This window comes from Pristiophorus japonicus, chromosome 2 (assembly GCF_044704955.1).
Source record: "Pristiophorus japonicus isolate sPriJap1 chromosome 2, sPriJap1.hap1, whole genome shotgun sequence".
NCBI classification, from domain to species: domain Eukaryota; kingdom Metazoa; phylum Chordata; class Chondrichthyes; family Pristiophoridae; genus Pristiophorus; species Pristiophorus japonicus.
The window spans coordinates 98,724,198-98,742,737 of NC_091978.1; the positions used below are offsets into that span (position 1 = coordinate 98,724,198).

The 18,540-nt window shown below is 44.1% G+C and overlaps 1 protein-coding gene across 4 annotated transcripts in view; it reads left to right on the forward strand.

The window, feature by feature from the left end:
- setbp1 (SET binding protein 1) overlaps positions 1–18,540 on the forward strand; it is a 388,820-nt gene that overhangs the window by 267,115 nt on the left and 103,165 nt on the right. For 3 of the 4 annotated variants that reach the window (XM_070868414.1, XM_070868413.1, XM_070868412.1), the window contains exon 3: positions 114–3,669. In XM_070868414.1, coding sequence (XP_070724515.1) covers positions 114–3,669 — 3,556 coding nt within the window. Of the gene's footprint in view, positions 1–113; positions 3,670–7,809; positions 7,884–18,540 lie in introns of those variants that run through there. The other variant, XM_070868415.1, reaches the window with a different exon arrangement.

An 18,540-nucleotide genomic window follows, 5' to 3' on the forward strand; every position in this document is an offset into this window, starting at 1 on the left:
GATTTCTGAACCTCTTAGATTCTGCTCAGAGCTTAGAGAGTGCCCTCATTATTCTATGTAAATCGTCACAGGAAAAGGTCGAGTTTACTAAAGGGTTGTTTTTCTTTTGACAGGATCAAGCAAGGTCTCACAAGCAATCTGAAGTGCGATTTAGTGAAATTCCCTCAAGGTTGCAACATGACTTCAGTGGAGACGGCGTGAAACCAAAGTACCAAGAGAGAGTTAATCAGATCGAGCTTGAATGGTCTGCAACATCTGGAGTTTCCCCTACTTTTCAGAGTAATGCAACTGATGTTGATGCTAGAAGGGAAGTAGCAAGCACTGCTAACACAAATTCCATTTCAGGGCAATTCTGTGACTTTGCAAATTCACAACTGAACAGGCCTGCTCCTAGTTGTACCTGGAATCAGTTTATAAAGGGTAATGCTGGACTGCCTATTGTTAATGCTAACCGGCTGGTGACTCCTAAATTGCCCCAGTCCATTGGTCACCCAGAACCCACAGTTATACAGACAAAATCAATGGACAAAAACAAAGAGTATTCAGAACCCACGGAGCAGCTACGTGGGAGTGGGGCAGGAAAATCCTGCAGAAGAGACACCAAATGCTCTAAAAACCAGGTAGTGGACAACTCTGCAGAGTGGGGCAAAAATGGTCAAAAGGGAACAGAGTTAGAATTTCATGGGACTGCAAAAGGCAAGACAGACATTTTAGCAGGTCACAGTGCAAACACAGAGCCACTACCAAGAGCATCTCCCAACAAGCCCAGCACGATGAGTAGTCAAGAAAAGGACTCAAGTTCTGTAATGATTAGAATCCCAGTAAAACCACAGACTGCAGTATCTACTGGCAGCAGAACAAGAAAGGGTCGGCTATCAAAAGCAATCATAGATAAAAGCATACAATCAAAACCAACATGTGCTGAATCAAATGTTAAAAATGCCGTTAATAGCAACTTTACCAATGCTGGAGACACTGTAAGTAACAGTAGGAGCCAGATGAGCAGCAAGGTCACCAAGCAGCAAAGTAGAATTGTGCAGAAGGAACTCGGACAAATCAATCTAGCAGTGGGGAGAGCTGGTGAATTAGCTGACCTCTCAAATAGTGGAAGTAGGGTTAGGAAACCAACAGCAATATTGACATCACCTATTTTCATAGATCCCACCAAAAGCAGAAGAGGCTCCATGGAAATGAAGCATTCAAAACATTCAGCTAAAAACAGCACCATTTCTGCCAAATGTAAAACCTTGAGTCTTCTGAAGGAAAACAGTGTTGCACAGGAAGGAAATATGGTCATAGAGCCCCCTTCTGCCTATCCTATCACCCCAGCTAGTCCTCTGTATTCCAACACAGATAGTCTTACAGTCATTACTCCAGTGAAGAAGAAACGGGGAAGACCAAAGAAACAGCCTTTACTTACTGTTGAGACTATACACGAAGGGACCGCCACCAGCCCAGTTAGCCCCATCTGTTGCGAGTCTCCCAATGGTAGTAAGAAAAAGAAGAAAAGAAAAAGCCCTGCCAAACTGATACCAATGGATTCAGTCACCTTAGAGCCTAATGACATGTCATTTCCCAAAAAGGATAGAAAAATAAATGTTCTAGATAAGAAAACAATCAAAACTATCAATAAAATGAAAACCATGAAACGGAAGAATATTTTAAATCAAATTCTGTCTTATTCTAATAACACAGTACTCAAAAAGAAAGTACAGTCCTCCAGTGCTGTCTCAGCAATCTCGTCTGCTCTCGAGTCCAAGTTAGGGAAACAGATCAATGTTAGCAAGAGAGGGACTATTTATATTGGCAAAAAAAGAGGAAGAAAACCAAAAGCCATGGTACAGCTGCAGCAAAATGGAAACAAAGGTGCTGAGAAGTATTCAAAGCCAACTTCTGCCCATTTAGAAAATCCAACTGTGCCTTTTGGTTCACAGCTGACTGGAGCCGTGTCACCAACCACTGCCCAACCATCACCTCCCCAGGTCGTGGGGCCTGCAGGAAACCTCAGTCCTGTCAGCAGTGAGACCAACTTATCTGAGTCAAAGGCAATGCCAAACCTTCAGCCAATTAGTGCACTTCCTACAAAAACCCCAAAAAGCTTGCATGCAAGCACTTGGAAGTTGTCTCCACCAAGGCTTCTGGCAAACTCTCCTTCTCATTTATCTGAGGCAGCTTCTTTAAAGGAGATTACACTGTCACCGATCAGTGAGTCTCACAGCGAGGAAACAATACCTAGCGATAGTGGAATAGGAACAGACAATAACAGCACTTCTGATCAAGCAGAGAAGAGTACAGAATCACGCCGCAAATACTCCTTTGACTTTTGCACACTTGATCCCTCAGAAGGTGCAGCAGTGGATCCTGGTGCGAAAGGGAAACACAGTCACAGACAGAAACACCTGCTTGTAGATGATTATCGTATTCATGAAAATATGAAGAAACAGAAGCATAGACGGAAGAGAAAAAGCCTGCAGATGCAGAGCAGAGATGACCTGCAATTCATAGCAGATCTAGAAGAACTAATTGCAAAGTTTCAGGTATTCCGCATTTCTCACAGAAGCTACTCTTTTTATCCTGATAACCCATATCCCAGTATTTTTAGGGTCAACTTTGATCACTACTACCCTGTGCCATACATTCATTATGATCCATTACACTATCTTCGCCGGACAGCTGATCTTAAGTCTAAGAAAAGGCGTGGTAGACCTCCTAAAGCCCAAGAGACTATGACAAAGGTGCCTTTCTTACAGGGTTTTGGGTACCCATTACCCAGCGGGAGTTACTATGCACCCTATGGCATGCCTTATACATCAATGCCTATTGCTACAGGTATGATGAACCTTGGGTATTATGGGCAATATTCAGCTCCTTTTTACTTGTCTCATGCACTTGGGTCATCAACTCCCTTCATGAGGCCTACAATGCCTCCACCCCAGTACCATGCCAGCTCCCACTTAAAAATGCCAACCACTGCCAAACACAAGGTAAAACATGCCATGCATTTGCAGCCTTCAATAGGGATGGATTTAAATACCGTACAGCCTTCTTTAACATCACAAAGAGGTGGTGGCACTGGAATGCCCAGCAGCCGAATTCATAAGCGCAAACATAAGCACAAGCATAAGCATCGAGATGACCGGCTCATTGGGTCACGAGAAGACCTAGGTGAGCTTTTTGGGCGTAAATCTGATTTTGCTAAAGCTTTAGTACATCAGAAATTAGAAAGCTGTGACAAAGATCTTACACTGGGTGCTGACAAAGGAAAACATAAGGAGAAACCGAGACAGCAGCATGTTGAACCGGTGCACACAGGACAAAAGGCCTCAAAGAACATCTTTGACATAGACACCTCATCAAAATTAGCCTTTTCTGATTTCCCACAATGGACAAGGACTACAGAAAAAAATGATTCTATCAGTGAGTCAATTGATGCCTGTGTAAGAAGGTACACAAGCACTGAGACCCGAACAAGGCGGGATACCTCCATGGACCTGTATGGGGATCTACACTCTGGAAGCAGCATGACTGAAAAGCGGGAAAGTGAATTAAGTGGGAGTAGAAAAAGGCACTTTGAGGGTTTTGGATCATATCGGGAGAAGAATGGACCTGTGCTAAGGACTAACAGGAAAGACTGGGGGCAAAATCCATATAACACCCCCGCAGCACCAGGTAAAGATATGAATTTTAAAAGTATGTAATAGTTCTAAAGTGTGTATGTGGTATCATTTTGATGTTTTAAATATAATATATACACATATATGACATTTCATCTGCTGTGTGTTTGATTATACCTCTGTTAATCTACCTAATCTGATTTGCCAAATAACAATCTAAGGTTCAGAATTATGTTATGTTTTTCAATCCAGCATTTTAATCAGGACTTCCTCCGGCTTCTAAATTGAATTAGTCATTTACTAATGAAATCCTAAAATTGTTAGTAAAGTTCCTTTCCTATTATTGTAGCTAACCTATTATTGTAGATGTGAAATGCGAGGGTGTAGATCACTTTTGTTATGCTTTGCATTTCATTAAAGACATTGAAAATAATGAGTTTATAAGGATATACAGTGGATTTTCAGGAATGGAATAAAAGATGTACCTGTACCTTTCAGTAAATTACCAGCATGTGGTACTTGAGAAGTGATGTATGCATTTTTTATAGATTTTATCACTACTCTTAGCTTGGCAGAGCAATGCAGCCATCACAACATCGCTCATTCAAACATCCCTAAGTGTTTTAAATTTAGCTCCATGTCATACAGGATGTAGGAGCTTGAGGCATGTTGATTGAGAAGCTGGTATTTGTGATAAATTCCATGTGGGGAAATTTTGTTTTATGGTCGATATTTTGTAATAAATCATAGCATTTCATAATTCCTTTGAGAGGTTTGTACAGTACATGTGTCTTCAGAAGTGCAAAAGTTTTCAAACCACAGAATATTGGTAAAACACTGTACTGTCAGCAGAAATTCCAACCCACACAGAAACTTTTTTTTTAAGTGAAATTAAAATGACCACATGCATCCTCTACCATCAATAAGCATTGCATTTTTTGAGTTTTTCTTGCACTTGAGCTCCATAGCCTTATGTCAAAAATATCCTTTGTAACTTTTTTTCTTTTTATAAGATTAACAGCCATTTGATTTGTTTTACTCTAACTGGCAGACTTGTTGAATAATTACTTTGGCCGGAATTTTCAGGAGGAAGTCGGGTTGGGGGCAGGAGGACTCCGATGTGGTCGGGAAACCTCGGAGGTCAGGTTTCCTGACTTGTGTGTGACGCCTCAGTTTCCCGCGCACAGGAACTCACTGGCCCTGAAATTGCAGTGTCTGAGACGGTGTACTCCCAGAGAACGTTGTATTCCTTTCCCTTTGAAAGGCCACGTAACATCCAGTGCATGCATGAAATCCAGAACTTGAGATCTGTCAAGGTACGCCTTGAAAAATCATCCAAACCGCCTGAAAACTGAATATTGCTAGTGCAGAGTTGGGCTATTTGCCCATCAATTTCCCAACAATTGCCGATGCAACTCTTATGGCTGGTAAAAGTAGGCATAGGGCCTGCTTGCATCTGCGTAAGGGTATATATAAGGCTTATTTAAAACATTTAAAAATCCAAAATGATACACATACACTTAAAATAAGTTTTGCAAAGATTGGCCTAAATTAAGATGTTTAAAATTATTTATCAAAAAATTAATTTTTTATTGGGGTTGATCCAATGAAGGGGCTTATGAATAAAATTACAATTCAGTGCATTGTTTAATTATTAGAATTTTGTATATTGTACAATTATTTGGGGATTCCATTGCATATCATTAGGGGATTCACTTCATAAATGATTGCAATGGAATTCTCCTTTGCCACTGGAGGACCTCCCATTTCATCCCCGGGACGCTTCCGAACGGCCTGCGTCCCTGGGATCCCTGGAGGCCTGAGACCACAACTCTTCGCAACCTGGATGCCAGGAGGTACTTTCAAAATTGTTTCACGGGTCGGAGGCGTACTCTGGAGAAAAGCCTTCGACTGCAATAATTTAGGCCACGAAAGTTAAAGTAAGCAAGGAAACAGTATTAGTAAAAATAATGGCACTAATGACTCGCAAATCCCTAGGACTTGATGGGTACTTTCCACTCCGGGATTTTAAAGAACGTAGCTGAGAAAATTGCAGATACTTTAGCCATAATCTTCTAAAGCTCTCGCGCTTCAGGAATTGTCCCTTCAGATTGGAAAATTACAAATATTTACTTCATTATCTAAGAAAGGAGAGAGAGAGAAACCAGGAAATTATAGACCTGCTAGTTTAACATCTGTTTTGGGGAAGTTATTGGAATCTAGAATTAAGAACAGAGTGACTGCACTTAGGGAAATTTGAGCTGATTAGAGAGAGCCAAAATGGATTTCTAAAGGGTAGATCATGGCTAACGAATGCAATTGATTTTTTTGAAGAAGTCCATAGATGTAGTTTATATGGATTTGTTGAGGAAGTCCATCTAAACTACATCTATGGATATCGTTTATATGGACTTCAAGAAGGCATTTGATTTGATTCCACGTAAGAGATAGTTGGCTAAAATTTAAGCTCATGGAATTGAAGGTAAATTATTGACTAAGTTAGGAGATTGGTTAGGCGGTAGAATACAGAGGCCAGGGTTAATAGATATCGACTCAAATTGAAAGAAAGTTACTAGTGGTGTCTCACAGGATCTGTGCTGGAGCCTCAACTGTTCACTACGTTTATTAATGACTTGGGTAACACAATAGAGAGCCATATAATCCAACTTTGGTGATGACCCAAAGTTGGATTGCATAGTAATTATAATGTTATGCTCCTGTCCACACTAAAGTGACATTGAAAGATTAATTGAGTGGATAAAACTGTGACAGATGGATTTCAACGCAGGCGAGTGTGAGATCATCCATTTTCCACCAAAAAAGGATAGATTCGAGTATTTTTTAAATGGTGAACATTGGAGCTCCGAAGAGATTTAGGGGTCCATGTACACGATCACTAAAATGTAGCGGTCAGGTACCAAAAATTATTAAAATGGCAAATCGAATGTTAACCTTTATAACTAGAGGGCTAGAATATAAAAGGCAGAAAGTTTTGCTACAACTATACAAATCCCTGGTTAGACCACATCTGGAGTACTGTGTACAGTTCTGGGTATCACACCTTAGAAAGGATATATTGACCTTGGAAGGAGTGCAGTGCAGATTCACTGCAATATTACCAGGCTCCAAGGGTTAAATTATGAGGAGAGATTACATAAACCAGACTTGTATCCCCTGGAATATAGAAGGAGAAAGGATGATTTGATTGAAGCTTAGGATTTTGAAATAAATTCATAGGGTGAATAGAGAGAAACTTTTTCGACTGCTGACTTCATTCGAGTCTCGGATGAAGGGACAGAACCTTAAAATCAGAGCCAGACCATTCAGGAGAGAGTTTAGGAAACACTTCTTCACACAAAGGGGGATAGAAATATGGAACTGTGTCATAAAAAGCAATAGATGTTAGCTCAAATAATTATTATAAATCTAAGGTTGATAGATTCTTGTTAGACTAGGGTATAAAAGCATATGGAGCTAAGGTGGGTGGATGGAGTTAAGATACAGATCAGCCACGATCTCATTGAATGGCAGAATAGGCTTGAGGGGCTGAATGGCTTACTGCTGTTCCTTTGTTACTAACTGAGATATTAGGGTCAGAAATTCATATGAGATGTCTGTCGGTAGATACATTCTGTACCTAACGATTTAAGGGCTAGACTTTCGGCAACATTCCGCCCATTTACAGCCCACATTACCGCCCATTTTTCGTTTTGTAAGCCATTACCACCCATTAATTGCTTTAAGTGGAAACTAGCACCCACTTAGCGCCCATATATCGCCGCCGGTAATTCCGTCAGCCTATTACTGCAGAAGGTAAACAGAACCGCCCGCCCATCAGTTTTAGGTAATTTTCCCAACACTTCAACGTGCACCGCCCAAATTATGGCCGGCATAATGTACCGCCCTGAAAATGCCGCACTTACCTGACAACCCAGCGGTATGGACGCCATGTTTTAAAACGGAAGAACTTGAAGGAAAGGCTGCTTCAAGTTGGAGAGAACATTAAAATCATTCGTGAGTGGATTTTAAGGGTGTTTGAAATCAATGCTCATAATCTGAAGGTATAGTAGTCTATCTGGTTAAATTTTTTGGTTGTTTAAAGAAAATTGAATAATTTTTGACTGTTTAGAGGACTTTTAAAGGAATGGGGCCTGCAATTTTCCTGCCAATATTGCTAACTAATTACATGCTGCAGAATAAAGCTGGAAGAAGGTTCATTGAAGAGCATTACGTGCCCAAAGAAGTGGCAGACTGCTGAGGAGGAGGAGACCTTAGACCCAACGCATTTACAGGGATAAGCTGTCATACCTGGACCTGTCCAATAAAGCATGCGTTAGAAAACTGCGCTTCCAAAAGGAGATCAATGGGATATGCCAGCTAATTAAATGAGACCTGCAGCCTACCAGCACCACCAGGACAACACTGCACGTTGAGGTTAAGGTGACTGCGACACTTTCATTCTATGCATCGGTCTCCTTTCAGGCATCAGCTGGCGACATTTGCTGCATCTCTCATGACACCACACATTGCTGCATTCGGCAGGTGACAGAAGCGCTTTACACACCCAGGATGGACTTTATAAAGTTCCGAATGACCAGGGAGGCACAGAGTGAGAGGGCTTTGGGTTTCTCGAGAATAGCAAACTTCCTTAAGGTCCAGGGTGCAATAGATTGTATGCACATTGCCCTGCGAGCACCTTTAGAGGATGCAGAGGTGTTTCGGAACCGAAAGGGATTCCACTCCCTGAATGTGCAGCTCGTTGTCGATCACAAGCAAATAATCATGGCAGTAAATGCCAATTTTCCAGCAAGCATTCATGATGCGCACATCTTGCACGAGAGCACTGTTTCTAACCTCTAAGAGTCAGCCACAAGGTCAGTGCTGGAGACTTGGTGACAAAGAATATGGCCTCGTCACCTGGCTCTTGACCCCCTCCGTCAGCCTCAGACAGATGCCGACCATCGATACAATAACAGCCACATAGCCACACGCAATATCGTCGAAAAGACAATTGGAGTGCTAAAACAGTGCTTCAGATGCCTGGACCACTCTGGAGGCAGCCTATAACACCACCCTGAGCAATCAGAAGGGGACAGGAATTGCCACAGGGAACTGCAGGACCACCTCAGGACAAAGGGGACGAGGCAGAGGAAGAAGCGGAAGAGGAAGAGAAGGATGAGGAGGAGTCTGGAGATGAACTCATGGCACCACCCACCCCTACACCGCAGGAGAAGCCTCGTGGTAGATACGCTGCAGCAAAACTGTTAATGTCAGCAGCTCATCAATGAACGCTTTGCTTGAACGGTGAGAGTTAAGTTTAAACCTTGCCTGGCCTTTGTTTGCAACCTTTGTATTGATTGATAACCTCTCATTTTATAAAAGTGAGTGAGACACTGCACAATAGTTGTTAAGTTGAATAAAATTTTATAAATTATTAAAAATTATTTTTGTGAAATAAGTTAATAAATAAATATGTTTAAAGTAAATTTGCAACAAAATGTAAACCAAGTAACAAGATTGAAAAATGTAAAACATTGAACTTTAAACATTAAACCCCCAACAACCCCCCCTCCCCAACAGTAAATCATTTTTCATTAAAAGTTAACATTTTTTGAATAAACAACTCCCGCCCGCCCCCCCCAACCTGCCAACAAATCTACCTGCGACCACCATTCCCACCGCCTCTCTTTCCCCGTCCACCCATCCACCTCACCCCCAATTGTTTTTTTGGCATCACCCCATGCCCCTACCCCTCCCCGAGTTAGGACCAGTGCATTGCGCAGCAGGGCGCCCCGAGCACTGCTGCTGTAGGGAGGGTGATGGTGGCAGCGCCATGTGTGGGGAATCTGGAGAAGGTGGGGGGGTCTGATGTCCCGTCTTCGGAGTCAGAAGTATTGCCATGCTCCTGACTCTCGTGTTGTCAACAGTGGTGGTACCAATGTTCAGTGTCATAGAACAATTCCAACGGAATCAGCGGTTCACCGCAGTCGGTGCCGCTGTGGCCCCCGATTGGCGCACTGACTGCGCTGCAATGTTTTCAGCTAGTCCACCTATTGCCTGGAGGAGCTCTCGACCTATGTTGATGCTCGCCCTAAACAGCGCAGCCATGTCCAGATCGATGTCTGCCTGCCTTCGAGCACAGCTCCCCTGCCCAATCAGCCTCCGCAGATTCGGCACGAGGGCTGTACCCACTCAGTGTGCCCTGCTGCACACCGCTTGGTCCCACCACTTCCTCAGAGCTGAATGCATGAAGTGTGGATTCGGCTAAGGAAGAGGTGGTTGCAGTCCCCCCTTCAACATCCAACGGTACATCTTGGGGAGTGGGGGGGCGGGGGGAGGGGGGTGCGGTCGGAAAGTCGGATGGTTTCGTCATCATCATCCTCCTCTTCGATGTCCTCGCCGGTCAAAGGCACTACAATCGGCTCTACATGCTGATGCTCCTGATCAGCTAGAAAACATAACAGAAGAGGTAAACAGAATGGGAAGGGAGTGAGTGTCAGGGTGACATTGTAACGCTTACATTGCGCAGACATATATAGAGGAGCAATATTACTGCAATATATAATACTGAGAGACACTACATGCATTGAACAGAATTTACAGAGACTACATGGCATTATAATAAGATTTCATGATGGTTCCAGCATTACATTACATCAGTTGGCATCATTTATACATTATGTTCACATGACTATATTACATGAATGCTGCACGGCCCGGGGATTATGCGTGACTTACATGGCGCCAACACCGGACTGCACCCCCACGGGTGGGCGAGTGATCGTGTGCCCCTGTGAGGGCTGCGGCCTGCTCTTCTAGCTCTGTTGGCCCCCCTCCAGTGCACCGAAGCTAACCTCTAGTGAAAGTGATTTTTTTCTGTAAAGGTGGCAATAGATAATTGTTCGGGTATTAGTACTCACCCCATTCATCATCATAATAGGCAGTCCCTCGAAATCGAGGAAGACTTGCTTCCATTCTAAAAGTGAGTTTTCAGGTGATTGGACAAGTCCAATGCGGGAATTACAGTCTCTGTAACAGGTGAGGCAGACAGTGGTTGGAGGAAAGGGTGGGTGGGGAGTCTGGTTTGCTGCACGCTCCTTCCGCTGTCTGTGCTTGTTTTCTGCAGCGCCCTCCCGGATGCTCTTCCTCCACTTAGGGCGGTCTTTGGCCAGGGATTCCCAGGAGTCGGTGGGGATGTTGCATTTTCTCAAGGAGGCTTTGAGGGTGTCCTTGAATCGTTTACTCTGCTCTGGGGCTCGCTTGCCATGTAGAAGTTCCGAGTAGAGCACTTGCTTTGGGAATCTTGTGTCGGGCATGCGGACAATGTGGCCCACCCAATGGAGCTGGTCGAGTGTGGTCAATGCTTCGATGCTGGGGATGTTGGCCTGATCGAGAACACTGACATCTATCCTCTCAGGGGATTTGCAGGATCTTGCGGAGACATCATTGGTGGTATTTCTCCAGCAATTTGAGGTGTCTGAGCGACACAGGAAGGCAGGTATCACTACAGCCCTGTAGACCATAAGCTTGGTGACAGATTTGAGGGCCTGATCCTCGAACACACTCTTCTTCCCATGGGGGTGTCGATGCAGTGTTGGCGCCACGTAAGGTACACATAATCCCTGGATCGTGCAGCATTCTTAATGCACTGTTAGCATGCAAGTGATGCAGCACACAGATAGACATCCACAATTACCCATCCCCATGCCTTTCAATATTGTCCCATTAATGCACCGTTAGCATGCAAGTGATGCATGATGAACACATCTTATTAATTACAGGAAAACAATATAATAACATCGTTAATAGTAATAATGTGTAACACGACGTTTACCAGGATTAACAAAATCACAATGTGGCAGTTTTACATTTTAAGTAATGCGTCAGTGCATGATTAAAGTTATTACTCTCGCAGCAGAAACAAAGTTGTTCCAGCGCTTGCGGCCCTGGACTGGCTCCCGATGGACCTGAGCAACCGAGGATACCGCCTCATCAATCTCAGCCCATATTCGCTGATGTACGGGTGGGCTGGGTTTTCCACGACCACCCTGGGTCAATTGGTCCCACCATGCCTCCACTTCGTGGACCAAGGCAGCTTGGGCGTCCACGGTGAACCGCTTTACCCTCTTCCTCCCTCCTTCTTTTGCCTCGACTTCGACCATCAACTGATCTTCAATATCCATTTTATAATATTTTTTATTATTAATAATATTTTTTATTATTAATAATAATATTTTTTAAATGTATAATAGTGTGTATAGTATGTATGGTATTGTGTAGAATCAAAAATATAGGCACACGAACTGCAAACAGATGCTTTTCAAACAGGCTGCTCAACAATTTTTTCTCCCTCTCTCTCCCTCTCCCTCATCTGCCTATGTGTGGACTGACCCCTGACCCCCGAATCACGGGAAAAAGAAGGAAAAAAAACACGCATGCGTAGTAAGGCCGTTGCCAAGGACGTCGGCCTTATACAAGGGAAATATACTGTTCCCGCCTGACTGCTACCGCCGGGGGAAAAAAGCCCAAACTAGCGGCTTTGGATCTTAGCGGTATTTGGGCGGTATTGAAAAATCGAGAAGTTCAGACCGCTCGAATACCACCGAGATACGGGCGGTAACGGTATAAATGGAAAGTCTAGCCTATAGTATCGAATCTATGTCATTCAAGGGAATTTTTTTTAACCCTAAAATTGCACAATAACTTGCATTATTATAATCTCTTTAATGTAGGTAAATGTCCGACACACTTCGCAAAGAGGAACCAGATCGAGATTTACAGGTTTAAATATTGTTATTGCATGATGTGAATGTTAGTTTCACAGTATCTGATTTAAACCCAATAAACGCTGGGATCTAAAGATCAAGGACTGGATTTCCAGTCTTCTGCCATCCCGTCTTAGCGGCCTGGAGGGGTAGCAATAGCGGTGGAAAGCACCGGGCGGGCAGTTTCCAGTGCCCCGCCGGGACATATGGTGCCGGTATTGACGGGGCGCGGAGCATTATCACCCGGAACTGACGAGCCGGTGTGGAACGTCCCTGGTTGCGACATCGGCTCGATTTTTGATTGCCGCCCGACCTGTAGCGCTCTGTAGCACGCCCTGGTGGGAACGCCTGTTAAAGCAGGTGTTCCAAGCTGTAGTGGCCGCAGTGAGGTCAGTCATGTCGACCTCCGATAAATGTGATTGTTATTTTTTTTTTGCAATTTATGTTGTGGTGGTGTGAGACATGTATTGAGATTGTTTTTAGTGTTTTCAGGGTCCTCCCCTCCCCGCCAAGCTTCTGTTATGGCGCTCCAAGGCTGGCTGTTTAGCTTGGGATTTTCCCTTGCTCAGCCGACCTAGCGCCCTAAAAGAGGTGTGCAAGGCCTCCCTTCGCGCTAGCGCCCCGCTCCAAACTCTGGGCCCAGCTGATGAACTTTGCGACAGCAGACGCAACCTATTTGCTGGCCCAAATTTTACTGCTTCGCCCGGGACACCGCCCCAACTGAGGCACGACCAAATTTCTCCCACCAAGAATTTGAGCGAAGGGATAGAGTAAGTGACCAAAGACAGAGTTGAAGAGATGGTCGCCCATTTTTGACAGAGAGGAATTTCTTCTCTCAGGGTCGTGAAGTTTTGTAATTCTCTCATCCAGAGAGCCGTGGAGGGTGAGTCATTGAATATATTCAAGGTGGAGATAGACAGATTTCTGAACAACTGGGGAGTCAAGGGTTATGGGGAACAGGCAGGAAAGTAGAGTTGAGGCCAAGATCAGATCAGCCATGATCTTATTGAATGGTGGAGCAGGCTCGAGGGGCCAGGTGGTCTACTCCTGTTCCTATTTCTTATGTTCTTATGTTTTAAAGAGGTATTTGAGAGTGGGTAAGGATGTGGCAAGATGGACGAGTTTAGCAAGGGAGTTCCAGAATGTTGCAGGGTGATGACTGAAGACACTGCCATTAATAATGGAGCGAAGGGAAGGGAACACACACAAGAACTATAGGACTGGAATAAGTAGAAGAGGTCGATTGAGGCAAGATCATGGAGGGATTTATAGATAGTACCAGGATTTCGAAATAGATTTGCTGGTGTTGTGAACCCAGTTAATGTTGCCAAGGACTGTAGTGATAAGTGAGCGGGAGATATTATGGGATAGCATCTGGCAGTGTAATTCTAGATGAGTTGTAGTTGCTGTAAGGTGGAGCTCGGGAAGGAAGTGTTAGTTCTGCCAAATGTATAACTTCATCCTGTCTTGTTCAATTTTACTCTTTTAAAGATGATTAAAACATCATTGTAACTTGATTATGAATTTTTACCTTTTTCTTACAACCCCAAGTTAATTACACTTATTGCAATAAAAAAGCAAAACTGCTTTAAATTGAATTTTCAAACTAGCTGTTTACATTTTTAAGATGAAAAACAATTTATAATGCTAACGGTTCAAACAGTTGCCCATCCACATCATTCCCTGCTTGGCCTGGGCTTCCTCTCGTTATGTAGTGGCATTTTCCTGTCATAAAATTTTCACTATGGTTGACATTTGAAAATGAAATCTGCCTGAGTTTGGAAAGCCCATCAAAGCATTGGAGTGAAATGATGGCAGCTAACAGTTTATGGCCCCTTGATGAGTGTCTTGTGTGATCCCCAGGCAATGAATGTGAGAGTTTGATGGAAAGACAATTGTTGTGAAATTGTGAAGGGGAGATGAGCAGTCATCACTAGAATTTTTCTGAGGAGATTAATCTCTTCTATTTTGCCATGGGATTGTCAGCCTGATAGGCAGATAGTCTTGCTGACTCCCATATTAATAAAAGGTTTGAAACTCTTTCATTCCCATTAGTGGCTGTTTTTGGTCTAAATAAAAGAATACTCTGGCAAGAATTCATGTCTACATGTCAGTCACCTTGCAGTGAACATTGTATGGTAGAAAACACCTCTTTAGCATTATTAGTCTCACTGAAAGACTTGTGATATTAATGGTGCAGCAATACTGAAACCATGTGTTGCCAGAAAAATAACTTCATAAAGAAAGAACTTGCATTAATGTTGCAACTTTTAAATCCTCAGGTGATCCCAATGTGATTCACAACCATTAAATTCATTTTGACACGTAATCACTGTTGTTTGCACATGGGCGGACTATTAGAGGGAACTTCACCTGCATATTTTTCAGCAGTTAATTTAGAGCAGACCAACCTTCCTTCCCAGATGCAGATGGCATGAACAGAGGAAAGGGAATGATGGGATATATCTGAGGGTAGATTTTAAAAATCTGTTCTTTCCCTTAGTGGCTGTGTTGGCACCCTCAGTGCTTAATGCACATGGAGTCATACAGATCAGGAAGATCCCACGTTCAATTCCAAATCAGTGCGGAGTTAGCTAATCTCAGCCAGGGTGGTTTTCAGGGCTTTATAATTGATCTTGACATTCCTAGCTGAGGAAGGTAAAAGTCAGCCAGGGTTTCCATTCCTCATTACTATTCAGTGATCCTGGTGGAAAGTGCATCATCATCATAAGCAGTCCCTCGAAATCGAGGAAGACTTGCTTTCACTCCAAAAGTGAGTTCTCAGGTGACTGAACAGTCCAATACGGGAATTACAGTCTCTGTCGCAGGTGGGACAGACAATCGTTGAAGGAAAGGGTGGATGGGACTGGTTTGTCGCACGCTCCTTCCGCTGCCTGCACTTGTTTTCTGCATGCTCTCAGTGATGAGACGCGAGGTGCTCAGCACCCTCCCGGATGCTCTTCCTCCACTTTGGGTAGTCTTGGGCCAGGGACTCCCAGATGTCGGTGGGGATGTTGCACTTTATCAAGGAGGCTTTGAGGGTGTCCTTGAAATGTTTCTTCTGCCCACCTGGGGCTCGCTTGCCATGTAGGCGTTCTGAATCGTGCTTGTTTTGTGAGTCTCGTGTAGGAGTTCCAAATAGAGCTTGTTTTGGGAGTCTCGTGACGGGCTTGCGGACAATGTGGCCCACCCAACGGTGCTGATCGAGTGTGGTCAATGCTTCGATGCTTGGGATGTTGGCCTGATCAAGAACACTGACGGTGCGTCTGTCCTCCCAGGGGATTTGCAGGGTCTTTCGGAGGAATCGCTGGTGATATTTCTCCAGTGATTTGAGGTGTCTACTGTATATGGTCCACATCTCTGAGCCATACAGGAGGGCGGGTATCACTACAGCCCTTTAGACCATACGCTTGGTGGCAGATTTGAGGGCCTGATTATTGAACCTCGCCGTCAATGTCTGCCCTTGCTGATAATAAGCTTCCAAGGTATGGAAAGTGGTCCACATTGTCCAGGCTGTGCCGTGGATCTTGATGACTGGGGGGCAATGCTGTGTGGCGGGGTCAGATTGGTAGAGGACCTTTGCCGTATGGATGTTTAGTGTAAGGCCTGTGCATTCGTATGCCTGAAGATGTTGACGATGACTTGGAATTCTGCCTCCGAATGTGCACAGAGGCAAGCGTCGTCCGTGTACTGTAGTTCGACGACAGAGGATGGGATGGTCTTGGATCTGGCCTGGAGGCGACGAACGTTGAACAGGTTCCCAATGGTTCTATAGTTTAGTTCCACTCCAGTGGGGAGCTTGTTGAGTGTGAGGTGGAGCATTGCAGCGAGGAAGATCGAGAAGACGATTGGCACGATGACACAGCCCTGCGTAACCCCGGTCCAGACGTTGTTTGTGGTGGATCCGTTGGTCAGGATCATAGCTTGCATGTCATCGTAGAGCAGACAGAGGATGTCGACAAACTTTTGGGGGCAGCTGAAACAGAGGAGGATGCTCCATAGTCCCTCGCGGTTAACAATGTCAAAGGCCTTTGTGAAGTCAAAAAAGGCCTTGTGCAAGGGTTTGTGCTGTTCCCTGCATTTCTCGTGCAGTTGTCACGCCGTAAAGATTATGTCCATTGTACCCAATAGTAGACGGAATCTGCACTGTGATTCCGGGGGTGCTCCTCAGCCACAGGGAGAAGATGGTTGAGGAGGATTCTAGCGATGACTTTCCCAGTGGCTGACAACAGGGAGAATCCTCTGTAGTTGCCACAGTCGGACGTCCCCTTTTTTAAAGATGATCACGATTATTGCATCTCTCATATCTCCAGCCATGCACTCCTCCTTCCAGATGAGTTCATGCATTCGTGCCAATAGTGCCTCTCTGGCCTTCTTTAGTGCCTCAGCAGGGATTCCATCTGCTCCCGATGCCTTGAGCTGACAGATGGGCTTTTCTACCTTGTGCCAAGCTGGGGGTTTGCTGAGATGGTGGCGGGTAGCATGCTGCGGGATGGAGTCAAGGACATTCGTGTCAAAGCCAGAGTCTCGATTAAGGAGATCTTCGAATTGCTCCTTCCAGCTGGCCCTGAGTACCTCACTGTCCTTGATGAGTGTCTCCCAGTTCATGGCCAGCAGTGGGGTGGGGCCTTGGGTGCTTGGGCCGTAGGTGGACTTGACAGTGGTGAAGAATCCTCGCACATCATGGCTGTTGGCCAGCTGCTGAATCTCCTGTGCTTTCTCCATCCACCATCTATTCTTTAGGTCGCGGGTTTTTTGTTGGACCTCGGCCTTAAGCCGTCTGTAAAGCTGCTTTGCTGCACCCGAGTTGGGCTGTTTTAGGTTCAGAAATGCCTTGTGCTTCCCTGTGTAGATGCCAGATGAGGCCAAGATTGGGCTCAACTTCAATACTCCACAAAGTAAAAAGGACTTCTGATATTCCTTATCCACACACGTTAAGAATGGTCAATTAGAGTGACTGGCATAGAACTTTACTGCAGCATGACTGACCACCTTCAGGAAAGGAAGAGAGAAAATTGAAGAAGAATCTAAACAAAAAAATAGTAACTGGTATTTATTGTAGTCGCACTTCTATTCCATTGACAGTCCCATAAAAGCAGTCTGTAGGTCATATCTCTGTGATGGGATGTGACTTAACATAGAAACATAGAAAATAGGTGGAGGAGTAGGCCATTCGGCCCTTCGAGCCTGCACCACCATTCAATAAGATCATGGCTGATCATTCCCTCATTAAACACCAGATGTAACTGCAAATAACTTAGTAGCTCTCCATTGTTTATAACATTGTTGGTGTATTTTTTGTATTAATGTAACCAGTTCATTGCATTTTGTGGCTTTTACTGTAGGTCAGTATATTAGAGGGAGCCCCTCCCAGACGTGTTCCACACGCTTATGTAGAATTGACTGATACAATATCAGATAGAAGATTATAAATTTTTATTTATTTCTTCACCCAGATGAACCTGATATTGTGGGAGGTACAAAGCATACATCAGAATATCAAAATATGTTGCTGTCATTAGAGTTGATATTCAGAATATAAACAATATAGATATGTCAGAGGATTGCAAGCAATAATCTAATCTCAGGGTTCAGCTGACAAACAGACCTCAAGCTTTGCTCTCGCACCTTATGATGTAACTTGAACAATTGAACTGGCTGCTTATCTTGTAATTCAGCAGACATTCAGCCTGTAATTACATTTATATTTTAGAAATTGATTGTAAACACTACTCTCAAAGTTATACACCCCAATTACAGAATATTGCTGCTCTGGACTTTCCTCTCTTATCCCTTCAAAGCTCCAAATACACTGTCCGACATGCTCTTCCACCTCCTTCCACATTAACTGTGTTGAAATTAATCACACCATCTCGTAGTTCAGTTCTTTCTTTCGCAGGAGTTTGAAACTGTAGACATAGAAACATAGAAAATAGGTGCAGGAATGGGCCATTTGGCCCTTCGAGCCTGCACCACCATTCAATAAGATCATGGCTGATAATTCCCTCAATACCCCTTTCCTGCTTTCTCTCCATACCCCTTGATCCCTTTAGCAGTAAGGGCCATATTTAACTCCCTCTTGACTATATCCAATGAACTGCCATCAACAACTCTGCGGCAGGGAATTCCACAGGTTAACAACTCTCTGAGTGAAGAAGTTT